At 43.5% G+C, this 27891-nt stretch overlaps 1 protein-coding gene across 3 annotated transcripts in view; it reads left to right on the top strand.

Annotated features, from left to right (window-relative positions):
• rassf4a (Ras association domain family member 4a) overlaps window positions 1-23287 on the top strand; it is a 99838-nt gene extending 76551 nt beyond the window's left edge. For 2 of the 3 annotated variants that reach the window (XM_014153928.2, XM_045700419.1), the window contains exons 4-11: window positions 3936-4051; window positions 4133-4215; window positions 8398-8561; window positions 9460-9561; window positions 9660-9711; window positions 9819-9940; window positions 12280-12377; window positions 19466-23287. In XM_014153928.2, coding sequence (XP_014009403.1) covers window positions 3936-4051; window positions 4133-4215; window positions 8398-8561; window positions 9460-9561; window positions 9660-9711; window positions 9819-9940; window positions 12280-12377; window positions 19466-19535 — 807 coding nt within the window. In that variant the 3' untranslated portion in view covers window positions 19536-23287. 3 annotated transcript variants of the gene reach the window in all.
• The last annotated feature ends 4604 nt before the right edge of the window (window positions 23288-27891 follow it).

Raw genomic sequence — 27891 nt, 5'->3', positions numbered from 1 at the left:
TCCTCCCAGACCTGGACTAAAGCATCCGCGAACTCCTGGACAGTCTGTGGTACAACGTGGCGTTGGTGGATGGAGCGAGACATGATGTCCCAGATGTGCTCAATTGGATTCAGGTCTGGGGAACGGGTGGGCCAGTCCATAGCATCAATGCCTTCCTCTTGCAGGAACTGCTGACACACTCCAGCCACATGAGGTCTAGCATTGTCTTGCATTAGGAGGAAGCCAGGGCCAAGGGGCCAGGGGTCTGAAGCCAGGAGTCTGAGGATCTCATCTCGGTACCTAATGGCAGTCAGGCTACCTCTGGCGAGCACATGGAGGGCTGTGCGGCCCACCAAAGAAATGCCACCCCACACCATGACTGACCCACCGCCAAACCGGTCATGCTGGAGGATGTTGCAGGCAGCAGAACGTTCTCCACGGCGTCTCCAGACTCTGTCACGTCTGTCACGTGCTCAGTGTCAACCTGCTTTCATCTGTGAAGAGCACAGGGCGCCAGTGGCGAATTTGCCAATCTTGGTGTTCTCTGGCAAATGCCAAACGTCCTGCACGGTGTTGGGCTGTAAGCACAACCCCCACCTGTGGACGTCGGGCCCTCATACCACCCTCATGGAGTCTGTTTAAGCAGACACATGCACATTTGTGGCCTGCTGGAGGTCATTTTGCAGGGCTCTGGCAGTGCTCCTCCTGCTCCTCCTTGCACAAAGGCGGAGGTAGCAGTCCTGCTGCTGGGTTGTTGCCCTCCTACGGCCTCCTCCACGTCTCCTGATGTACTGGCCTGTCTCCTGGTAGCGCCTCCATGCTCTGGACACTACGCTGACAGACACAGCAAACCTTCTTGCCACAGCTCGCATTGATGTGCCATCCTGGATGAGCTGCACTACCTGAGTCACTTGTGTGGGTTGTAGACTCCGTCTCATGCTACCACTAGAGTGAAAGCACCGCCAGCATTCAAAAGTGACCAAAACATCAGCCAGGAAGCATAGGAACTGAGAAGTGGTCTGTGGTCACCACCTGCAGAACCACACCTTTATTGGGGGTGTCTTGCTAATTGCCTATAATTTCCACCTGTTGTCTATTCCATTTGCACAACAGCATGTGAAATGTATTGTCAATCAGTGTTGCTTCCTAAGTGGACAGTTTGATTTCACAGAAGTGTGATTGACTTGGAGTTACATTGTGTTGTTTCAGTGTTCCCTTAATTTCTTTGAGCAGTGTATATATATTGTACCAACAGGGGTCATAAGATTCTAAATAAAATAGCTAAATGATCCTTGGTATGACCGGCTTATGAAATAATGAGGATTTACAGTGCATTCACAAAGTATTCAGACCCCTTGACTTTTTCCACATTTTGTTACGTTACAGCCTTATTCTAAAATGTATTAAATAGTTTTTTCCCTCATCAATCTACACACAATACCCCATAGTGACAAAGCAAAAAGAGATTTTTAGGCATTTTTGCAAATTTAGACCGGTGGGGTCTGTTTGTGTTTGAACAGAGCCCCAGGACCAGCTTGCTTAGGGGACTCTTCTCTACGTTTATCTCTCTGTAGGTGATGGTTTGTTATGGATGTTTGGGAATCGCTTCCTTTTAGGTGGTTGTAGAATTTAACGGCTCTTTTCTGGTATCGGCCTAATTCTGCTGGCGTTTTACGTTGTACTCGGAGGATGTTTTTGCAGATTGAATCTCAATTTGGTGTTTGTCCCATTTTGTGAATTCTTGGTTGGTGAGCGGACCCCAGACCTCACAACCATAAATGGCAATGGGTTCTATAACTGACTCAAGTATTTGTAGCCAGATCCTATTTGGGATGTCGAATTTTATGTTCCTTTTGTTGGCGTAGAAAGCCTTTCTTGCGTTGTCTCTCAGATTGTTCACAGCTTTGTGAAAGTTACCTGTGGTGCTGATGTTTAGTCCGAGGTAAGTATAGTGTGCTCTGGGGCAACAGTGTCTAGATTAAATTTGTTTTAATGGTCCTGGCAACTACCTTTTTTGGAACACGATTATTTTTGTTTTACTGAGATTTACTGTTGGGGCCCTGGTCTGACAGAATCTGTGCAGAAGATCTAGGTGATGCTGTAGACCCTCCTTGGTTGGGGATCATCAGCAAACAGTAGACATTTGACTTCAGTGCTGCAGACTGTTTTAGTGCCCTCACCAATTCATTGATATAAACAGTAGATCAGCCTAATCGAGGTTTAGATTACATCTCACATTCCAGTGTTCAAACTTAAGCACAAAGCTGTATGTTGAATTCTCTTATTGTGACTCAGTGCAGCAAATAGCAATGTCCGCTTTAGGGATAATGCCAGGAGTCACTTGTAGATTTGACAGCTCTAACGCAGTTCCACCTCCAACACCACCAAAAGCAAGCGAGCAAGCAATGTCGGCTAAAGCGGACCTGATTGAATAGAGCCCCTAGTCTTTGTTTGTGTGTGTGTTTGTCTATACAGCCATTCCATGGGGTCTCTACCCGCACATTCCCTCTCCCTCCCCAGCCTGCATGCCTGATAGCTGCTCTAGGGCTTGGCCTGTGGGGGTGATGGGGCTGGTGATTCTAGTACGGATGGCGCGGGGCAGCGAAGCTGAGACAGAGTGTTTCATCTGGGACTTGGAGAACAGCCATCCTCTGGAGCCTTACGGGGCCACAGCTAGGGTGAGCCACTGGTCTGGCCAGGGCCTGGATACTGGTTATATACCCCTCCAGGGACTGGGAGCACTGGGATGGAGACTGGGAGAATGACTGGGCTTGGTGGGCCGGGACCTCCAAGGTCTCAGTGATGGTGGGGAGGTGAGGTAGGGACGGAAGCAGCCATCTATGCTTCATATTACAGAGGAGAGACAGTAGAGACAGGAGGGTTAGAGATCTGTGTGTTGTGTTTGTAAGACAATTACTAAATTAGAGGAATGATAGTATCAATGAGTCGCGAGGACTCACGTGTGTCTTTTTCCTTACCATTACCATTCTATATTCCAACATCTACGTATGTTGGAAAACTCACATGGATAGTAGGATCTATGACATTTTCTATGGTGACATCCCACCTTTTATACTACTGTGTCAATATGGTATAAAGGGAATCCCCAAAAATATTTTGTGCACATATAAATTATATTTAAAAAAAAAAAAGAATAATACTTAATGCCAGAAAAAGCAATTATACTTTAAACCAGCTACATTTTCTGTCTAAACAAAATAACATTTGACCAGTGGTAAAAGTACCATATTGCCACGACTTCCGCCGAAGTCGGCTCCTCTCCTTGTTCGGGCGGCGTTCGGCGGTCGACGTCACCGGTCTTCTAGCCATCGCCGCTCCACTTCTCATTGTTCCATGTGTTTTGTCTTGTTTCCCCGCACACCTGGTTTCCCTAATCACACTACATATATATTCCCTCTGTTCCCCCCATGTCTTTGTGTGGAATTGTTTTGTTACGTGTTCTGTGTGACGTGCCAGGCTGGTTTTTCCCCGGGTACCGTGTTTAACCAAAAGTATGTTTAATTGTTAAACATTTGCATCATTGTGACTGTTGTCGCTCTTTTCTCTTTTGCCATTGGCTGGAGGTTTTGTTGACGCAGTTGCGTCCGTCTGTTGTTGCTTCTGCCAAATAAAGTGTGCGCCTGATCACAACTCTCTGCTCTCCTGCACCTGACTTCTACACCAGTAGCGCACAACCTGAAACATATCCTCAAATTTTAGACCTAGCTGAATATTTGAGCAACGATATTGGAGATGAGCTCATCTGTGATGAAGTGCAGTAAAATCTCTGCTTGCTGCACTGACAGTAAAAATCCACTCTGAGACTGACAGACCTGTAGCTGGTCCAAAGAGCCACCGTGTGTGATTGAGTGAGAGTATGAGCAGAGCATGAGGCAGCACGTTTTATATAGACACACCATGTGTGTGTGTGTGTGTGTGTGTGTGTGTGTGTGTAGGAGGAGGAAGCGCTGGTCGTCGAGGGGTTGTTGAATATCTACTGGGGTCTGCGGCGACCAATCAGACTGCAGATGCACGACGACAACGAGAGACTCCACTACGGAGGAGTCAACAGGTACACACACACACACACACACACAAATGCACTAAGCCTATGTGAGTGCCAATCAGTTATGTCAATAATTTGTGTTTGTAGGAATGAGAGATCCCAGGTTCTTCCAAAGCAGACAGAATCTAACAACAACATACCCGACAGAGCTACTGACCCTGCCTTGACCTGTAAGTACAGACACACGGACAGACATTTACATTTTAGTCATTTAGCAGACGCTCTTATTCAGAGCGACTTACAGTTAGTGCATTCATCTTAAGATACACTATATACAAAAGTATGTGGGCACCGCTTCAAATTAGTGGATTCTGCTATTTCAGCCACACCCGTTGCTGACAGGTGTATAAAATCGAGGACCAAGCTATGCAATCTCCATAGACAGACATTGGCAGTAGAATGGCCTTACTGAAGAGCTCAGTGACTTTCAACGTGGCACAGTCATAGGATGCCACCTTTCCAACAAGTCAGTTCGTGACATATCTTCCCTGCTAGAGCTGGCCCGTTCAACTGTAAGTGCTGTTATTGTGAAGGAGAAACAACGGCTCAGCCACTAAGTGATAGGCCACACAAGCTCGCAGAACAGGACTGCCGAGTGCTGAAGCACGTAGTGCGTAAAAATCATCTGTCCTTGCTTTCATCACTTACTACCGAGTTCCAAACTGCCTCCGGAAGCAATGTCAGCACAAGAACTGTTCGTCGGGAACTTCATGAAAGGGGTTTCCATGGCCGAGCAGCCGCACACAAGTCTAAGATCACCAAGCGCAATGCCAAGAGTCGGCTGGAGTGGTGTAAAGCTCGCCGCCATTGGACTCTGGGGCAGTGGAAACACGTTCTCTGGAGTGATGAATCACTCATCACCATCTGGCAGTCCGACGAATGAATCTGGGTTTGGCGGATGCCAGGAGAACGCTACCTTCCCAAATGCATAGTGCCAACTGTAAAGTTTGGTGAAGGAGGAATAATGGTCTGGGGCTGTTTTTCATTTTTCAGGCTCCAGTGTTCCAGTGAAGGGAAATCTTAAAACTACAGCATACAATTACATTCTAGACGCTTCTGTGCTTCCAACTTTGTGGCAACAGTTTGGAGAAGGCCCTTTCCTGTTTCAGCATGACAATGCCCCCGTGCACAAAGTGAGGTCCATACAAAAATGGTTTGTCGAGATCGGTGTGGAAGAACTTGACTGGCCTGCACAGAGCCCTGACCTCAACCCCATCGAACACCTTTGGGATGAATTGGAACACTGACTGCGAGCCAGGCCTAATTGCCCAACATCAGTTCCCGACCTCACTGATGCTCTTGTGGCTGAATGGAAGCAAGTCCCCGCAGCAATGTTCCAACATCTAGTGGAAAGCCTTCCCAGAAGAGTGGAGGCTGTTATAGCAGCAAAGGAGGACCAACTCCATATTAATGCCCATGATTTTGGAATGAGATGTTCGACTAGTAGGTGTCCACATACTTTTGGTCACATAGTGTAGCTAAGTCAGACAACCACATATCACAGGCATAAGTATGTTTGTCCTCAATAAGTAGTTATCAGCAGTCAGAGCAACAACAAATACAATAAGTCAACAGTGAGTCTTTTTGAGGGGTGGGTGGGGAGGTCAGTGTGTGAAGGGGGTGTGAGGGGGTTGCTGTGGGATTATTTAAGATACTCTTTGAAGAGGTAGGGTTTCAGTTGTTTTCAGAAGATGGGCAGGGACTCTGCTGTCCTAGCTTCAGGGGGAAGCTGGTTCCACCATTGGGGTGCCCGGACAGAAAAGAGCTTGGACTGGGCTGAGCGGGAGCTGACCCCCCGCTGGGTTGGGAGGGCCAAGAGACCAGAGGTGGCAGAACAGAGTGATCGGGTTGGGGTGTAGGTTTTGAGCATAGCCTGATGGTAGGGAGGGACAGCTCCTCTTGCCGCACCATAGGCAAGTACCATGGTCTTGTAGGGGATGCGAGCTTTGACTGGAAGCCATTGGAGTGTGCGGAGGAGCGTGTGACATGGGAAAACTTTGGAAGGTTGAACACCAGGCGGGCTGCAGCATTCTGGATAAATTGCAGGGGTTTGATGGCACAAGCGGGGAGCCCAGCCAATAGTGAGCTGCAGCAGTCCAGACGGGAGATGACAAGTGCCTGGATTAGGACCTACGCCGCTTACTATGTGAGGTAGGGTCGTACTCTGGGCATTAACCTGCAGGAGGGAGTCACTGCTTGATGTTTCCAGAGAACGACAGGGTTTTGTCCAGGGTCACGCCAGGGTTTTGTCCAGGGTCACGCCAAGATTCTTTGCACTCTGGGAGGGGGACACTGTGGTGTTATCAACCGTGATGGAGAGGTCTTTGAGTGGGCAGGCCTTCCCGGGAGGAAGAGCAACTCCATCTGGTCGAGGTTAAGCTTGAGGTGGTGGGCCGACATCCAGACAGTCAACACACACACACACACACACGTGTAATCCTGCTCTATCAATCCTGTCACCTGTCGTATTACTCTATAATTAAATCTTCAGTATACCCACCTGCTACAGCACATGTGCAGACAAACACAGAGACACCTGAGCAGGGATTACAGCTTTAGATATGTTGCCATGTGCACTTCCAGCTGGGAGGGGATACCCACTTGAAAAAAATAGCATTGATTAGGAAACTGTTATAAATACATAAATACGTACATATATCATATTTTTTCCACAATAAATATTTGAGCTTTGGATTGTATTCAGACTCCATGACTTTTTCCACATTTGACATTTTCCACGTTACAGCCTTATTCTAAAATTGATTCAATTGTTTTTTTCCCACATCAATCTACACACAATACCCTATAATGACAAATCAAAAACTGCTTTTTAGAATATATCACATTTACTTAAGTATTCAGACTCTTTACTCAGTACTTTGTTGAAGCACCTGTAGCAGCGATTACAGCCTTGAGTCTTCTTGGGTATGAGGCTACAAGCTTGGCACACCTGATTTGGGGAGTTTCTCCCATTCTTCTCTGCAGATCCTCTCAAGATCTGTCAGGTTGGATGGGGAGCGTTGCTGCACAACTATTTTCAGGTCTCTCCAGAGATGTTTGATCGTGTTCAAGTCCGGGCTCTGGCTGGGCCACTCAAGGACATTCAGAGACTTGTCCCGAAGCCACTCCTGCATTGTTTTGGCTGTGTGCTTAGGGTCGTTGTCCTGTTGGAAGGTGAACCTTCACCCCAGTCTGAGGTCATGAGAACTCTGGAGCAGCTTTTCATCAAGGATCTCTCTGTACTTTGCTCTGTTCATCTTTCCCTCGATCCTGACTAGTCTCCCAGTCCTTACCCCTGAAAAATATCCCCAAAGCATGATGCCGCCACCACAATGCTTCACCGTAGGGATGGTGCCAGGTTTTCTCCAGACGTGACACATTCAGGCAAAAGAGTTTAATCTTGGTTTCATCAGACCAGCGAATCTTGTTTCTCATGGTCTGAGAGTCTATAGGTGCCTTTTGGCAAACTCCAAGCGTGCTGGCATGTGCCTTTTACTGAGGAGTGGCTTCCGTCTGGCCACTCTACCATAAAGGCCTGATTGTGGTGTGCGGCACAGATGGTTGTCCTTCTGGAAGTTTCTCCCACCTCCACAGAGGAACTCTGGAGCTCTGTCAGAGTGACCATTGGATTCTTGGTCACCTCCCTGACCAAAGCCCTTCTCCCCCAATTGCTCAGTTTGGCCAGGCGGCCAGCTCTAGGAAGAGTCTTGGTGGTTCCAAACTTCTTCCATTTAAGAGTGACGGAGGCCACTGTGTTCTTGGGGACCTGCAGAAATGTTTTGTTACCCTTCCCCAGATCTGTACTTCAACACAATCCTGTCCCAGAGCTCTACGTACAAGTCCTTCAGCCTCATGGCTTGGGTTTTGCTCTGACATGTGCTGTCAACTGTGGGACCTTATACTGTATAGACAGGTGTGTGCCCTCATCTCAAGGATGATCAATGTAAACAGGATACACCAGAGCTCAATTTTGAGTCTCATAGCAATGGGTCTGAATACTTATGTAAATACGGTATTTCTGTTATTTTTTTTAAATAAATTTGCTAACATTTCTAAAAACCTGTTTTGCTTTGTCATTATGGGGTGTTGTATGTAGATTGCTGAGGAAAAACATTTATTTCATCAATTTTAGAATAAGGCTGTAACATAACAAAATGTGGAAAAAGTCAAGGGGTCTGAATACTTTCCGAAGGTCCTGTACATATCTATAAATACAATAAATGTATTACGGCCTGTACAGACACTGTATAAACATTACTTTTGAGTTGGAGTATGAGGGGGAGGAGGATGATGAAGGTAAGGAGGAGGAGCAGAAGGAAGTGGAAGTTCTAATTCTTTGTTCTCTCCCTCAGGTAGTCTAGAGGAGGACGATGAGGAGGTCCCCCAGCTGCTGCGGACCAGGAGTGATGCCTCCTTCATGGGGGTCACCAGAAGGTCAAAGACACACGGACACTCTGACCTGCAGCACTTACGCTCACACAGATTCTCCATCAATGGACACTTCTATAACCACAAGGTAACACATGCATATGTACACACACATAGCTGTGCTTACTTGTAACGCGTGTCGTGTGTGGAGGACCAAGACGCAACAGGGAAGTGTATACTCATCTTCTTTTTTAATATTGAAGAAGGAGAAACAAATGAAACACGTATACAATTAACGGAAACGACACTAACAGTTCTGTCAGGTGATAAGCACAAAACAGAATACAACTACCCACAATCCACAATACAAACAAACCCCTAATTATAGGACCTTCAATCAGAAGCAACGAGGAGCCGCTGCTTACAATTGAAGGTCAAGAACAAAACTGCATATAGAAACAGAGTGACTAGAATAAACATAGAAAATGCCCTAACATAGAACATATACCAAAACTCTAGACCACTCTAAGCAAACACCCCTTGTCTATACACATAGACTAACAATCCCCGAAACATATAAACAAAATACCCCCTGCCACGTCCTGACCATACTAAACACTAACAAATAACACCTTTACAGGTCAGAACGTGACATTACTGGTGACTCCAAAGTTGTATATGCCCTTTTTCATAAAATATCTGAAAACCTACCTCTTCAAAAAGTATCTTGATTAATCCCACCAACACTCGCACTTGTCTTTTCTTACTAGCACTGACTTGGCTGATATCTGCTTTATTTATGATTTTTTTTTTACTTACTATGACTGTGATATGTGGAGGTCTCACCTAGTTGCCTTTAAATGAATGCACTAACTGTAAGTTTCTCTGGATAGCAGAGTCTGCTAAATTACTGAAATGTAAATGTAAATTATATTGTTCCTCAAAGATCAGTTTTGGGTGCACTGCCCTTTTCAATGTATATATTTGCTATGTATGTGTGTGTGTTTGTGTGTGCGTGTGTGCGCTCGTGCATGTGTTCTCTCCAGACATCAGTATTTACTCCAGCGTTCGGGTCGGTCACTAACGTCCGAGTCAACAGCTCCATGACAACACTACAGGTCCTCAACCTGCTGCTACAAAAGTTCAGAGTGAGTTATACACACATGTTTTTACACACACTCACACAATACACACACACTAGTTTCTCAGATGTGATTGCCATGTTTCTGACTGTCTGTGTCTCCAGGTTGAGAATAAAGCAGATGAGTTTGTTCTCTACATGGTCCACGAGTCTGGTGGTAAGTGACCACATCTCGTTCCTTTGTGCCGTGTGTGTGTTTATGCGTGGGTATGTATGGAAAAGTATATTTATGTGTATGCGTACGGGTGTGTATGTGTGTTGCAGAGAGAACCCCATTGAAGGACAGTGAGTATCCTCTGGTGTACCGTGTGCTTCATGGACCCTGTGAGAAGATCTCCAAGATCTTTATTATGGAGACAGATCTAGGGGAGGAGGTCACACATGACGTGAGCCTGCATTCTCTATCTCTTTCTCTCTCTCTCTTTCATACTGTATGTGTATTCTAAGAGGTTGGACCTCCATGTTGTGATGGCCCTCCAAATACAGACCCATAGTAATATCCCAGTGACATAATCAGTGGTATTTGATCTAATGGAATGCTGATGATAGACTTCCCTGTTAGGACTGTATTAACAATTGGGGCAATAGCGGTTTAATTGCAGACTGTTATTGCAGCTGCTATAGTATTGTTGACAGTGAATATATCCTTCTGTTCAGCATAATGTTAGGCTCAAAGGTAAATACTGTTATTGTTGTTTTTCCAATACAGCTGGGTCATCATAGTTATGTGGCTGCATTGTATTTATCTTCAGCTTAATGGGACTCTGGTGCACTGTGTGGACTTGCAAATAAACATGTAGTAGCTCTTTCCTGCAGTTAAATGCCCTTGTGGCCTCATAGGTGGAATGTTATTCATATTTTTCATAATTTGATAATTAATCAACATTATTTCAAAAAACAGAAACTCTGTTGTTATTATTTCAGAAACTCCGGTGTTTCTATGTCAAGCGGTTTTGTTATATTTCAGTCTTCTGTGATGTAAACTCAGCAAAAAAAGAAACATCCACTCACTGTCAACTGCATTTATTTTCAGCAAACTTAACATGTGTAAATATTTGTATGAACATAACAAGATTCATCAACTGAGACATAAACTGAACAAGTTCCACAGACATGTGACAGTAATAAATAAGTAACAGTCAGTATCTGGTGTGGCCACCAGCTGCATTAAGTACTGCAGTGCGTCTCCTCCTCATGGACTGCACCGGATTTGCCAGCTCTTGCTGTGAGATGTTACCCCACTCGTCCACCAAGGCACCTGCAAGTTCCCTGACATTTCTGGGGGGGAATGGCCTTAGCCCTCACCCTCCGATCCAACAGGTCCCAGATGTGCTCAATGAGATTGAGATCCGGGCTCTTCGCCGGCCATGGCAGAACACTGACATTCCTGTCTTGCAGGAAATCACGCACAGAACGAGCAGTATGGCTGGTGGCATCGTCATGCTTGGGGGTCATGTCAGGATGAGCCTGCAGGAAGGGTACAACATGAAGGAGGAGGATGTCTTCCCTGTAACGCACAGCGTTGAGATTGCCTGCAATTACAATAAGCTCAGTCCGATGATGCTGTGACACACTGCCCCAGACCATGACGGACCCTCCACCTCCAATCGATCCCGCTCCAGAGTACAGGCATCGGTGTAACGCTCATTCCTTCGACGATAAACGCGAATCCGATCATCACCCCTGGTGAGACAAAACCGCGACTCGTCAGATAAGAGCACTTTTTGCCAGTTCTGTCTGGTCCAGCGACGGTGGGTTTGTGACCATAGGCGACGTTGTTGCCAGTGATGTCTGGTGAGGACCTGCCTTACAACAAGCCCTCAGTCCAGCCTCTCTCAGCCTATTGCGGACAGTCTAAGCACTGATGGAGGGATTGTGCATTCCTGGTGTAACTTGGGCAGCTGTTGTTGCCATCCTGTATCTGTGATGGTGTGATGTTCGGATGTACCGATCCTGTGCAGGTGTTGTTACATGTGGTCTGCTACTGCCAGGATGATCAGCTGTCCGTCCCGTCTCCCAGTAGCGCTGTCTTAGGCGTCTAACAGTACGGACAATGCAATTTATTTTGGTGTTTTTCAGAGTCAGGACAAAGGCCTCTTTAGTGTCCTAAGTTTTCATAACTATGACCTTAATTGCCTACCGTCTGTAAGCTGTTAGTGTCTTAACGACCGTTCCACAGCTGCATGTTCATTAATTGTTTATGGGTCATTGAACAAGCATGGGAAACAGTGTTTCAACCCTTTACAATGAAAATCTGTGAAGTTATTTGGATTTTTACGAATTATCTTTGAAAGACAGGGTCCTGAAAAAGGGACGTTTCTTATTTTGTTGAGTTTATATTCAGTGTAATTTTGGGATGCGAACTCAAAATGTAATACATTTGAACTCTATATCTGACATGGTAGAGGTGTCGTCCTTTTTTTATCCCATAACTATGTGTGTGAGGTGTATACTTTTGTTTCAAAGTAGATTTGTTTAAGACTACCAAGGAACACTGTGTGACCACTGCAGTAAAACTTTCAAGTGAAACATTTCAGTCACATATTCTTGACAGAACATTTGTACTTTGATAAATGTTTATTTGCAAGTACATAGTGTGCAAGAGTCCAACCATTCTACTCTCGTTTTGGCTTCTTCTACTCGCGTGTAATAAAATGATAGGCCTACTTCATGTTATGAGAAAATATTGCAGGTGTTATATGACAATACTTCTGTTTCTCCTCAGGTGGCGCAGTACATTAATTTTGAGATGCCAGTCCTGGATAGCTTTGTAGAGAAACTGAAAGAGGAAGAGGAGAGAGAGATTTCTAAACTGACCAGAAAGTAAGTATGTCACTCTTTACAACACACAAGTTTACTTAAGGGGTTTGGGTGGTTTTTACATGTTTTACGTGTTTTTAGTGTTCTTGAGCAACATTTCCTCTCGCAAAACAATTCTGAACTGTGCAAAAAGTACTGTACATCACAATTTCTGTTGTAACTTTCATTCAAAGGAAGTAAACATTGCAGAACGTGACGCAATGGCTAGCTGCAGTATTCAGAACTTGCCTTGGATAATGTGCTGTGCCATTGATACAGTTAGTTTGGTGACAGGAAGATGTCTTGTAAGAGTTGAATGTTCATCTTGTCATTATTGTACTGCTGTATATTGTTTCTATGGTCTGTCCATGGTTTGTCTTTTAGTGTGTTGTTAGTGTGTTATTTCTGTAAACATTGTGCTGAATAGAATGACTTTTACCCACCAACAAAATGTTATGTCGTACTGAACAACATTACTCTGTGTTAAATCAAATCAAATTTATTTATATAGCCCTTCGTACATCAGTTGATATCTCAAAGTGCTGTACAGAAACCCAGCCTAAAACCCCAAACAGCAAGCAATGCATGTGAAAGAAGCACGGTGGCTAGGAAAAACTCCCTAGGAAAAACTCCCTAGAAAGGCAAAAACCTAGGAAGAAACCTAGAGAGGAACCAGGCTATGAGGGGTGGCCAGTCCTCTTCTGGCTGTGCCGGGTGGATATTATAACAGAACATGGTCAAGATGTTAAAATGTTCATAAATGACCAGCATGGTCAAATAATAATAGTCATAGTAGTTGTCGAGGGTGCAACAAGCACGTCCGGTGAACAGGTCAGGGTTCCATAGCCGAGGGCAGAACAGTTGAAACTGGAGCAGCAGCACGGCCAGGTGGACTGGGGACAGCAAGGAGTCATCATGCCAGGTAGTCCTGAGGCATGGTCCTAGGGCTCAGGTCCTCGGAGAGAAAGACAGAAAGAGAGAAAGAGAGAATCACAGAGAGCATATTTAAATTCACACAGGACACCGGATAAGACAAGAGAAATACTCCAGATGTAACAGACTGACCCTAGCCCCCCGACACATAAACTACTGCAGCATAAATACTGGAGGCTGAGACAGGAGGGATCAGAAGACACTGTGGCCCCATCCGATGATACCCCCGACAGGGCCAAACAGGCAGGATATAACCCCACCCACTTTGCCAAAGCACAGCCCCCACACCACTAGAGGGATGTCTACAACCACCAACTTACCGTCCTAGGACAAGGCCGAGTATAGCCCACAAAGATCTCCGCCATGGCACAACCCAAGGGGGGGGTGTTGACAGGATACCTTAAGGAGGATATAAACTGCAGCACACACGCACGCACGCACACACACAGACACACACATACACCTCTGTGGTTCAGTTGTTAAGGCATGGCACTTGCAATGCAGGATTGTGGGTTTGTTTCCCGAGGGAGACCAGTATGAAAAATGTCTGCACTCACTACTGTAGGTGGCTTTGGATAAGAGAGTCTGCTAAATGACTAAAATGCTTATGTAATTCTGTCTGTAGCTTCAATCAATCAAATGTATTTATAAAGCCAATCAATACAATTTATTTATAAAGCCTTTTTTACATCAGCAGATGTCACAAAGTGCTTATACAGAAACCCAGCTTAAAACCCCAAAGAGCAAGCTAGGAAAAACTCCCTTGAAAGGTTGGAACATAGGAAGAAACCTAGAGAGGAACCAGGCTCTGAGGGGTGGCCAGTCCTCTTCTGACTGTGCCGGTGGAGATTATAAGAGTACATAGCCATTAAGGCTAGATCGTTCTTCAAGACACTTCTGCGAGCAGTTCTTTCTAATCGACCTGGCCCGGGTATCCTGGAAGGATACTGACCTCATCCCGTCAGTAGAGGATGCCTGGTTTTTCTTTAAAAGTGCTTTCCTCACCAATTTAAATAAGCATGCCTCTTTCAAAAAAATTTACAACTAAGAACAGATATAGCCCTTGGTTCACTCCAGACTTGAATGCCCTTGACCAGCACAAAAACACCCTGTGCGTACTGCACTAGCATCGAATAGTCCCTGCGATATGCAACTTTTCAGGAAAGTCAGGAACCAATCCACACAGTCAGTTAAGAAAGCAAAGGCTAGCTTTTTAAAACAGAAATTTGCATCCTGCAGCACTAATTCCATTAAAGTTTTGGGGACACTGTAAAGTCCAGCTGCCCACTGCACTGAGACTAGGAAACACTGTCACCACTGATAAATCCACGATATTTCAATAAGCATTTCTCTACGGCTGGCCATGCTTGCCACCTGGCTACCCCAACCCCGGCCAACAGCTCTGCACCCCCCGCAGCAACTGGCCCAAGCCCCTCCGGCTTCTCCTGGATCCCTACAAATCAGCTGGGCAAGACAATCTGGACCCTCTCTTCCTAAAATTATCCGCTGTCATTGTTGCAACCCCTATTACTAGTCTGTTCACCTCTCTTTCGTATCGTCTGAGATTCCTAAAGATTGGAAAGCGGCCGCGGTCATCCCCCTCTTCAAAGGGGGTAGACACTCTAGACCCAAACTGTTACAGACCTAGATCCATCCTGCCCTGCCTTTCTAAAGTCTTCGAAAGCCAAGTGAACAAACAGATCACCAACCATTTCGAATCCCACCGTACCTTCTCCGGTATACAATCTGGTTTCCAAGCTGGTCATGGGTGCACCTCAGCCACGCTCAAGGTCCTAAACGATATCATAACCGCCATCGATAAAAGACAGTACTGTGCAGCCGTCTTCATCGAACTGGCCAAGCCTTTAGACTCTGTCAATCACCGTATTCTTATCGGCAGACTCAACAGCCTTGGTTTCTCTAATGACTGCCTCGCCTGGTTCACTAACTACTTCTCAGATAGAGTTCAGTGTGTCAAATCGGAGGGCCTGTTGTCCGGACCTCTGGCAGTCTCTATGGGGGTGCCACAGGGTTCAATTCTCGGGCCGACTCTTTTCTCTGTATATATCAATGATGTCGCTCTTGCTGCTGGTGATTCTATGATCCACCTCTACGCAAACGACACCATTCTGTATACATCTGGACCTTCTTTGGGCACTGTGTTAACAAACCTCCAAACAAGCTTCAACACCACACAACACTCCTTCCGTTGGCCTCCAACTGCTCTTAAATGCAACTAAAACGAAATGCATGCTTTTCAACCGATCACTGCCCGCACCTGCCTGCCCGACTAGCATGACTACTCTGGACGGTTCTGACTAAGAATATGTGGACAACTATAAATACCTAGGTGACTGGCTAGACTATAAACTCTCCTTCCAGTCTCACATTAAGCATCTCCAATCCAAAGTTAAATCTAGAATTGGCTTCCTATTTCGCAACACAGCCTCCTTCACTCATGCTGCCAAACTTACTCTCGTAAAACTGACTATCCTACTGATCCTTGACTTCGGCGATGTCATTTACAAATTAGCCTCCAACACTGTACTCAGCAAATTGGATGCAGTCTATCACAGTGCCAGCCGTTTTGTCACCAAAGCCCCATACACTACCCACCACTGGGACATGTATGCTCTCGTTGGCTGGTCCTCGCTTCATATTCGTCGCCAAACCCATTGGCTCCAGGTCATCTATAAGTCTTTGCTAGGTATAGCTCCACCTTATCTCAGCTCACTGGTCACCATAGCAACACCCACCCATAGCATGCACTCCAGCAGGTATATTTCACTGGTCATCCCCAAAGCCAACACTTCTTTGGCCACCTTTCCTTCCAGTTCTCTGCTGCCAATGACCGGAACAAATTGCAAAAATCACTGAAGTTGGAGACTTATATCTCCCTCACTAACTTTAAGCGTCAGCTGTCAGAGAAGTTTACCAATCGCTGCAGCTGTACACAGCCCATCTGTAAATAGCCCATCCGTAAATAGCCCATCCAACCAACTACCTACCTCATCCCCATATTTGTTTTTGTTTTTCTGTTCTTTTGCATACAAGTATTTCTACTTTCACATCCTCATCTGCACATATATCACTCCAGTAAATTGCTAAATTGTAATTACTATTTATTGCCTTACCTCCTTACTTAATTTGCGCACACTGTATACAGATGTTTCTATTGTGTTATTGACTGTACGTTTGTTTATCCCATGTGTAACTCTGTGTTGTTGTTTTTGTCGCACTGCTTTGATTTATCTTGGCCAGGTCGCAGTTGTAAATGAGAACTTGTTCTCAACCGGCATACCTGGTTAAATAAAGGTGAAATAAAGAAATAAATAAAAAATTTAATGAAAAGATGTTAAAACATTCATAGATGACGAACATGGTCAACTGATAATCACAGTGGTTGTAGAGGATGCAACAGGTCAGCACCTCAGGAGTAAATGTCAGCTGGCTTTTCATAGCCGAGCATTCAGAGGTTCAGACAGCAGGTGCGGTAAAGAGAGAGAGGGAGCGAGTCAGGCCATCAGACTGCTGAACAGCCATCCTGTAGTTAGTGAGAGTAGTAAGTAGTATGAGACAAAGATAGACTCACTTACACAAAGCACACACAGACACCTTATACACATGCAGTCTCCGTAGACACACACGCATACGCCCATACACAAACACACACAGCCAACGCTGCTGTCACATGTATGAGACTTTATTCTAATATATTTCACTATTGTACATAATTGCATTTTTGTTTGTTTATACACACTGCATATTTATTATTATTATTATTATTAAAAACATTTATTGAACCTTTATTTAACTAGGCAAGTCAGTTAAGAACAAATTCTTATTTACAATGGCGGCCTACACCGACCAAATCCAGATGACGCTGGGCCAATTGTATCTGTTGCCCTATGGGACTCCCAATCACGGCCGGCTGTGATACAGCCTGGAATTGAACCAGGGTGTCTGTAGTGACGCCTCGAGCACTGAGATGCAGTGCCTTTGACCGCGGCGCCACTCAGGGGCCGATATTTATATACTGGATTCTTATTTATATACTGGATTATATACCGGATACTTATTAATATACTGTATTCTTCACATAGCTCATTCTAATATATCTACCACTGTACATAATTGCATTTTTGTTACACTGTTTATACACACCGTGTATTTATATACTGGATTCTTGACATAGCTCACTGTAATATTTATACTGCTGTACATATCAATCTTAGTAGGTATTTTTGGTGTATATTTGCATATATTGCATTTTGGATAACTGGTACAGTGTTGGGTTTTCAACTGGATTTGTCCTGACATTCGTTATTTCTTGATTCTAGTTTTTGATTATTATTTGTGTACTTGTTTGACATTTTTACTGAACTGTAACACAGGAGCTAGTAACACATGCATTTCGCTGCACCCACTATAACATCTGCTAAACTCTGTACACAACCAATAAGCTTTTATTTGTAGATGCCTTTAGGAGAATATACAGTGAGGGAAAAAAGTATTTGATCCCCTGCTGATTTTGTACGTTTGCCCACTGACAAAGAAATGATTGGTCTATAATTTTAATGGTAGGTTCATTTGAACAGTGAGAGACAGAATAACAACAAAATAATACAGAAAAACGCATGTCAAAAATGTTATAAATTGATTTGCATTTTAATGAGGGAAATAAGTATTTGACCCCCTCTCAATCAGAAAGATTTCTGGCTCCCAGGTGTCTTTTATACAGGTAACAAGCTGAGATTAGGAGCACACTCTTAAAGGGAGTGCTCCTAATCTCAGTTTGTTACCTGTATAAAAGACACCTGTCCACAGAAGCAATCAATCAATCAGATTCCAAACTTTCCACCATGGCCAAGACCAAAGAGCTCTCCAAGGATGTCAGGGACAAGATTGTAGACCTACACAAGGCTGGAATGGGCTACAAGACCATCGCCAAGCAGCTTGGTGAGAGGGTGACAACAGTTGGTGCGATTATTCGCAAATGGAAGAAACACAAAAGAACTGTCAATCACCCTCGGCCTGGGGCTCCATGCAAGATCTCACCTCGTGGAGTTGCAATGATCATGAGAACGGTGAGGAATCAGCCCAGAACTACATGGGAGGATCTTGTCAATGATCTCAAGGCAGCTGGGACCATAGTCACCAAGAAAACAATTGGTAACACACTACGCCGTGAAGGACTGAAATCCTGCAGCGCCCGGAAGGTCCCCCTGCTCAAGAAAGCACATATACATGCCCGTCTGGAGTTTGCCAATGAACATCTGAATGATTCAGAGGACAACTGGGTGAAAGTGTTGTGGTCAGATGAGACCAAAATGTAGCTCTTTGGCATCAACTCAACTCGCCATGTTTGGAGGAGGAGGAACGGTGCCTATGACCCCAAGAACACCATCCCCACCGTCAAACATGGAGGTGGAAACATTATGCTTTGGGGTTGTTTTTCTGCTAAGGGTACAGGACAACTTCACCGCATCAAAGGGACGATGGTCGGGGCCATGTGCCATCAAATCTTGGGTGAGAACCTCCTTCCCTCAGCCAGGGCATTGAAAATGGGTCGTGGATGGGTATTCCAGCATGACAATGACCCAAAACACACGGCCAAGGCAACAAAGGAGTGGCTCAAGAAGAAGCACATTAAGTTCCTGGAGTGGCCTAGCCAGTCTCCAGACCTTAATCCCATAGAAAATCTGTGGAGGGAGCTGAAGGTTCGAGTTGCCAAACGTCAGCCTCGAAACCTTAATGACTTGGAGAAGATCTGCAAAGAGGAGTGGGACAAAATCCCTCCTGAGATGTGTGCAAACCTGGTGGCCAACTACAAGAAGCGTCTGAGCTCTGTGATTGCCAACAAGGGTTTTGCCACCAAGTACTAAGTCATATTTTGCAGAGGGGTCAAATACTTATTTCCCTCATTAAAATGCAAATCATTTTATAACATTTTTGACATGCGTTTTTCTGGATTTTTTTGTTGTTATTCTGTCTCTCACTCTCTCAATAAACCTACCATTAAAATTATAGACTGATAATTTCTTTGTCAGTGGGCAAACATACAAAATCAGCGGGGGATCAAATACTTTTTTCCCTCACTGTAAACAGGAAATCAGTTTTTGTCAAAGTGTAATAAGGCCACTACCATTCACCACCATACCGTGTGTGTGTGTCCATAGGTACAGCGCACTGAAGTCCATGATTCTACAGCAGCTGGAGGGCATCACTGACACTACTGACCGAGTCTGAGTGTGTGTGTGAGCGTGCGTGTTCACAGGACCATTACACTGTTACAGTGAGAGGAAGTCAAACGGAGTGTTTGAGCACTGAGACCTTTCTTCATGTACTACTACAGTTGAACCATAGCTTATATAGCTTTTTCTAGTAATGAAAACTACAGACATGTTGAAAGCTTTCTACAGTAGTGAATGTAATTTAAACAGCAATAAGAATGCAATACTGCCATATCTTGCATTAATGTTTGTCACTTCGCAAATGAACTGTATTCATAGAATTTGTAACTTTTCTACTACTGTATTGTCTATGATTGAGTACTTTCCATTGATCTTGTTGTTTACTATCTTTGGTAAAATACTGATTCCTGTGTGTCTTAGAGGTCAAGGTCTTCTAAAACTGAGCATTCCTCGAAAGGCAACATTTCTGTCAAGGCCAGTTTCTAATTTAGCCACTCTGTAACAGATTATAAGAGAGCTACAGGGCGTGCAGGCTTTTTTTCCAGCTCTGCATGTCTAACACACATCTCCAGCACCAGAGTTGGAAACCCTGACCTAAACTTGTGTTCACATAACTGTGCTACAGGTTTCTGCAGGGTTAGCAGACTTGATCAGCCCATACTGTATTTTACCACACAGATAAAACACACACAAACACACCTCATTGTTCTCCCACAGAAAGGGGTAGAGTTGTTTCCAGGGTGACTGAAGCTGAGTTAGTATTGTACTGAGAGTGAGTGACCCTCTCCACCAGCCTGTGTGTGTGTGTGTGTGTGTGTGTGTGTGTGTGTGTGTGTGTGTGTGTGTGTGTGTGTGTGTGTGTGTGTGTGTGTGTGTGTGTGTGTGTGTGTGTGTGTGGAGAGAGAGAGTTGGTCATGCCAGTCCTTTATTCTGTTACAGTAGTTGAATCAGAACACACCGTTTACAGGATGTATGTCTCTCTCATCAAAGAGGTTAGAGGTTTTGTTCCATTCTGTTCTAATAAATACTGTAACTCTAATAGGACTTGGACTCCTGCCAACCACTGTGTGTGTGTGTGTGTGTGTGTGTGTGTGTGTGTGTGTGTGTGTGTGTGTGTGTGTGTGTGTGTGTGTGTGTGTGTGTGTGTGTGTGTGTGTGTGTGTGTGTGTGTGTGTGTGTGTGTGTGTGTGTTAGAGTTAAAGTATTGGCTAGCCCATCGGGGTTATACAGCAGGGGAGTGGGGATACTAGATATTACCACAAACACAAAGCATTTCACTGTATGTGAAAAAGACAGGAGAGTTTTAGTTTGCAATTACAGTTTTAAAAATATGACAGTTTGGATTCCCTTTTCAATGGTTCATCACACAATGGAGACACGAAAAAAACAGAAAATTAAAAAGTGTTGTCATATTTAGCAGCGGCAGCTCAAGGAAGCTGCAGGGTTTACTCTAGTGTAGATGACCAGCACCCTTGTTCAACCATCCTTATCTTGCGAGATCACATTCTGTTTCAGATTTCACACTGCCCCCCTGTTATAGTGGATCTGGTGAAAAAGCATTTCACTGAAAATTACAGTAATGTATTATTATGCTACATATTGTTATTATGCTATTTTTCTGCATTTAGTATTAAACAGTAGTGTGGTCTGGTGCCAAATTAACGTTGTATTTGAAGAATATAATATAATATAGTGAATAGAAGTATCCACATACAGTCACCATATTCAGTGTTTGGGGAAAGTAGAGTAGTCAGAAATCAACAAGACACATTTAATTATTGATGACTGCGCGATAGGCCTGATATATCGGAATTATCGTCACACTTCTCCTGACCCCATTGACAGTCTGAGAGAGAAATAAATCTGTCCACAAGGTTTTACTCGGCCCAAAATCTGTCCTTCGCCCCTGTCCTAGCTACCATCAAAGATATTTATAACTAACCTTAACTGCTCCTTGTTCTATCTGTGCTACTGTCGTTGCCACCGCCTCTTCTTCTTCTGTAGGATTTATCGGCGGTTAACTTCCAACGTTATGGTGCATTACTGCAACCTACTGTACTAGAGTGCCCCCGACTCCTAGCTTAAAAATGGACCAACAGAAGTATAAAGAGGTGTTCCTGCGGATGCAGAAATTCCCACATGCAGGAATTGTGCCTCTTATCATAGAGATAGATAGATGCCTCATCATGGATTTAACCAGTTTTAGCATGGACATTGCCATTGAGGGCTTCCACCATTTTAAAGTTGTCAACTGGGTGGGATTCCTATGAGTTGGGAGCAATCAGCAAATGAAGAAGACGAAAAAGTCTTACTTTAAAATGGAGATAGCCTCAATGGCGCTTCCCATTCTGTCACAGATTCTATAATGGCTCTATCTATCTCTATGACCTAGTCAACAAATCCTATAGGATTATAATTTTTAAAATCCTATCAGATTTTGGAACCTTTCCTATAGGATTTTATCCTATCCTATAGGATAGAACCTACCCTATACAATTGTATCTAGAATAGGACTGGTTCCAAAATCTGATAGGATTTTCTTTTGGATTCTAATAAGATGTTTTAATTGGAATCCCATAGGATTTTTTGACTAGGGTAAAAAAAAAAGTATGGAGATGTTTTGACAGGACAGATGTAAGTACAGATCAGGAGACTGATATAGAAAGGGGTACAGAAAGTGGTTAAGAGCACACACAGTCAGGAGTCCGGAGCTTAGACCACTACACCAGACTCCAGCCGATGACAGGATATTTCTATTTGATTCTTGTATATAAAATCCTATAGGATAGAATCCTATAAAAGTCCAATAGGACTGGTTCCAAAGTCTGATGTCATTTTTCTAATGGATTCTAATTGTTTGTTCTGTAGGATGCTATACGATTTCAATGTTTTTTTTTCTCCTATAGGATTTCTATAAATTGTAGATGGGAATTATATAGATATTTACATTACATTATAATTTATCCTCAAAACGTAGCTATGCACTATAGTTAACTTGGCTGCTTATGTTCATGTATTATGTATATTTTTGCAATACCAGGATCAGGTGTGCCAATAGGTCACTAGATGAGCACTGGTAGTTACATCCAAGAGGGAGATAAGGAAGATGGGGAGGGAGCACCTTCTAGGGATGGAAGGAAGGGAGGGGGAAGAGCACTGGGGGGAGGGAAGGACAGAAAGGAGGGAGGCAGGTAGGGAGCGAGAGGGGGTGGTACAGGTTTTTATTTTCCTCACCATGTCCCAACATAAAGAGGGTAAAGGGAACATTACATTTTTTGTAGGCATAGCTGACTATTATATATTAAATGAAAGAAATACTAATATCTTTGTGTAACTGTAACTAAAAATGTATCTTCCTTCTAATTCTAATGTATTTGCATATAAGCAATGTAAAGTGGAAAACCTTGAATTCAGCCTTGAATCACTCCCATATTGTGGTAGTGATTAAAACCTAAATTAATATTTCCGATCAACAAAAATGTTGTAATTAATGTTTGTACTAAAACAAATGAGAACAAACTATAACTGAATGGGTATATTTCTGAAAAATAGGATTCTGATTGGGGTGACAAAATCCTACAAGAATAGGATCCAGTAGGATGACTTTTGAATTCCAATAGTAAAAAAGTAGTCAAATAGGATTCTGATAGAGGTGACAAAATGTTATAGGATTGAGAGAATCCTATAGGATCCATTAGGATTACTAAAAGTGTGTCACAACGTTATCAAAATGTCATGCCAGGGTAAGCCTACACGAAACACAGACCTTATTTTAAGTGTTAATAAAATCCCCAATGGTGGAAAAACGATTGTAACCATTTCCCTGTTTGACCGCTAGGTTTTATGTGTATTATGACTCATACTGTGGTACTCTATATAATCAGAGGAAGAGGCAAAGCAAGAGGTTTCACTCTCGACAAAATCTGTCCAAAATAAACCCAATGCGTTTCTATGGGCTTATTTTGAACCTAAACTTGTCGCCTGTCTTCCTGCCTTTGGAACAACGACTCCCATTGTCAGAGCGGAGACATGAGCATTTCGTCATTACATACAGATCTCTGATATAATAGATCATCTTTGAGACGGTCCAGTGTCGGTCAGCTGTCGTGGAAGTCTTTTTGTTCCCTCTGACGTCAGCCTCTCCGTAGGTTGTGACTAGATGGGATACAGATTTTGTCAGATGTGACTTTTCGTAGCAGGTTAGGAGAACTTACACAGCAGGTTAGGATAAATAACGTAGCAGGTTCGGAGAATTAGGTTAAGGTTAGGAAAAGGGTTAGGGTTAGCTAAAATCCAAAAACATACTTTTTATGTAAATTTGACAAAAGATGGGTTTTAATGAGTTCAGGGTTATTTGGTAGGGTAATTCAAAATATACTTTTAATTTATTTTTTCCCATTGCCCATTTTCCAATGTTGTATCACAAACTGTAATGGATTTATACTATAGTTCAGTTTGGGGAGTTAATGAAACATATTGGATGTTAACCGGTGTTAAACCCCACTGAAGAAGAAGAAAGCAATAAGATGGCGGAAGTGGATGCTGAGTTCGAATCAAGCAGCTTGTCGAGCAAAGTCCGTCAGAGTGACCAGGAGTGGTCTTATTTTGATTAACTGTATTTCTGAAGAACAGAGGAAGATTTCAGTGGGCCTCAAAAGAATCCGGACAACATAAGTTTTGTGTTTTGAACTTCGGAGTAGAGCACCTGTCAAAGGAGTCACCTCAGGGGTGACGACGTATGATCAGGTTGAATACCTGAAGAGAATTCCTGGTGTGGTTGGTGCCCGGCGTCTGACCCGCAGGCTGAATGGAGAAAAAGAAGAAAGTCTGTCGGTCCTGTCGTTTTTTGATTAAGAGCAAATACCTACGCATGTGAAGCTTGGTTATGTAAGATACGTTCTAAGAGCTTTTGTTCCCAAACCACTGCAGTGTAATAATTGTAAAGGATTTTGCTATGTTTCAAGTGTGTGCAGATGGACAGAGTATACTGAAGAACGACGTGTAGCAGGATGACGGTGTTGCAATTGTGGTGGGGCTCATGATCCTGAGTTCCTGGAATGCCCTGTAAGGAGATTGAGGCGGCAAAAGTTAAAGCAGTCACTCTAATCTCCTATGCGATGGTGATTAAAATAAATAAGTAAACAAGTGATGCTAGTGAAAATATGATAGTGGATGCACCGCAGCCTGCAGTAAATGTTTGCTTCAAGACAAAAGATACCCTGTGTGTTAAAAAGGTGGATTTTGTTGCGTTCATTGCCACAGTTATTAACTGTACAGCACAAGCCTCAAAGACATCTAAGAAACGTTTACATCTAAAGACTTGCAAGAGGTACTGGCGCCGGAAGAGCCCCCCTCCCAGGTTCCCATTGAGCCTGTGTAGGGATCAGATCTGTTTTATTTTTTAACAGAAAAGTTGTTTGATTTAGTTTAGTTTATTTCTTTATTTTTTGGTCATTTTTTGGTAGTTTGAGCAGTTTTTGGGGGAATCCTGTTTCCATCCCGCACAGTAGGTGGCGGGATGCACATTAAATTGTGTGATCGCCAATATACCATAGAGTATACCACGAAGAAGAACCCATTCTTGTCGTGACGTGATCGAGGCGGCAGCGGGGCAGTTTTCAAAGTCAGCATAGCTGCGCACCTTGGCTGTTGGTAAGCTGTATCTTTATTTGTTTGTTTTTTAGCGGATTTGGCACAACTGTACTGTGACTGGGGTCGGCATGGCGGATAGTTCAGATGGTAGCATTAGGGCAATTGATATTGATAATGATAATGATGATAAAAAACAGTGATGATCAGCTATTTACACCTGTTGTAAATAGGAGGAACAGGAGTAAGAGAAATCGCAATGAGGGTGATGGAGGGATGAATACTGCTGGGGAGACAATGAGTAGTGTTGAGAGTAGAACTGTAAAGCGCGGGACCACTCTAGACAAAGAGGTTAGAGTATAAAGTTATAAAGATATGGTAGTGTTCTCAGAACCAGCAAGTAAGTATTTCCATCCCTTGCATTTGACAAAAGCAGTTATAAGGAAGAGATTGGGGTGATTTAAGGTTGCCAACCCGCTGGGTTATGGGAAGGTCCTGATCATTGCAAATAGTCAAATTCAGCAGGAGAAAGTTTTGAAATTAAACTCACTAAATGGGGGTCTTGTGAAATGTCACATTCCCGGTGCTGTGTCTAAAATGAGAGGAGTAATTTCTGAGATTCCATTGGAAAGCAGTCAAGGCTTCCCTGACAGGAGGAAAAGTTATTGACACGAAAAGGATGAAAAGCAAAAGAGAGTGGCAGTCGAGTGGACACTACAACTGTATTGTTACAATTTGAGGGGATCACTCAGTTATCTGGTTAAAGAGTATGTGCCGCCTCCACTTTGGTGCTTTAAGTGCCAACGGATGGGGCATGTTGCTAATGTGTGAAAAGGTTCAATGAGATGTGCAAAATAAGAATATATATTCTTTTTTTATCTATAAAATTAGATGTGCTAAGTGTGGTGGGGATCACGAGTGTGGGAAATGTGATCCTGAAGCTAAAGTTAAACGTTGTAACTGTGACGGAGAACATTTGCATCACACGGAGGATGTGAAGTACAACATAAAGCCATGGAAGCACAGAGGTACAAAATTACAAACAATGTATCCTATGCTAACGCTGTTCGGAAAGTGAATAACAAACCTAGGGTTCAAATTACTCCAGATAAAACATATTGGCAGATAATGGCGGCTCCGAGGACGCCAGTGGAAACTCAGCCAGTTGTTAATGGGATATGCGAGCATGAATGCTCAATTACAGAGAAAACCATGGTAGGAAATCATGTAGACCTCTTGGACTTCATGTGTTGGGAAATCAATATGACTGCTCCATATAAGAGCAGGACTGCATGAATAAACTAAGTAGTGAAGGCAGCCAAAGACATTCTAGGGATATCTGAAGTTACCGTAGAAATGATACATTGGATGCTGAACCAGAATTCAAATGATAATCAGGATAATAAATGGTATTATCCTCTATGGGCTAGGCGTCCCACCTACTCAACACCCAGTGTAATCCCGTGGCGTGATATTCAAATACCTCAAAAATGCAAAAACTTCAATTTTTCAAACATATGACTATTTTACACCATTTTAAAGACAAGACTCTCGTTAATCTAACCACACTGTCCGATTTCAAAAAGGCTTTACAACGAAAGCAAAACATTAGATTATGTCAGCAGAGTACCCAGCCAGAAATAATCAGACACCCATTTTTCAAGCTAGCATATAATGTCACATAAACCCAAACCACAGCTAAATGCAGCACTAACCTTTGATGATCTTCATCAGATGACAACCCTAGGACATTATGTTATACAATACATGCATGTTTTGTTCAATCAAGTTCATATTTATATCAAAAACCAGCTTTTTACATTAGCATGTGACTAGCATGTGACTAGCATTCCCACCGAACACTGCCGGTGAATTTACTAAATTACTCACGATAAACGTTCACATAAAACATAACAATTATTTTAAGAATTATAGATACAGAACTCCTCTATGCACTCGATATGTCCGATTTTAAAATAGCTTTTCGGTGAAAGCACATTTTGCAATATTCTCAGTAATAGCCCGGCATCACAGGGCTAGCTATTTAGACACCCAGCAAGTTTAGCACTCACCAAAGTCAGATTTACTATAAGAAAAATGTTATTACCTTTGTTGTCTTCGTCAGAATGCACTCCCAGGACTTCTACTTCAATAACAAATGTTGGTTTGGTCCCAAATAATCCATTGTTATATCCAAATAGCGGCGTTTTGTTCGTGCGTTCAAGACACTATCCGAAAGGGTAAATAAGGGTGACGAGCATGGCGCATTTCGTGACAAAGAAAATCTAAATATTCCATTACCGTACTTCGAAGCATGTCAACCGCTGTTTAAAATCAATTTTTATGCCATTTTTCTCGTAAAAAAGCGATAATATTCCGACGGGGAATCTGCGTTTAGGTAAAAAGAGGAAAGAAAATAAAGCACAGGGTCGACTCGTGCACGCTCCTAAGCCCATTGTCCTCTGATCGGCCACTTGCCAAACGCGATAATGTGTTTCAGCCAGAGGCTGCCTCGATATCATTCAGCTTTTTCCCGGGCTCTGAGAGCCTATGGGAGCCGTAGGAAGTGTCACGTTACAGCAAAGATCCTCAGTCTTCAATAAAAAGAGCCAAGATGAACAACAACTTGTCAGACAGGCCACTTCCTGTTCAGAATCTTCTCAGGTTTTTGCCTGCCATATGAGTTCTGTTATACTCACAGACACCATTCAAACAGTTTTAGAAACTTTAGGGTGTTTTCTATCCAAAGCCAATAATTATATGCATATTCTAGTTACTGGGCAGGAGTAGTAACCAGATTAAATCGGGTACGTTTTTTATCC

Source organism: Salmo salar, chromosome ssa18 (genome assembly GCF_905237065.1).
Source record: "Salmo salar chromosome ssa18, Ssal_v3.1, whole genome shotgun sequence".
NCBI classification, from domain to species: domain Eukaryota; kingdom Metazoa; phylum Chordata; class Actinopteri; order Salmoniformes; family Salmonidae; genus Salmo; species Salmo salar.
This window is presented reverse-complemented; position numbering and strand designations above follow the sequence as displayed.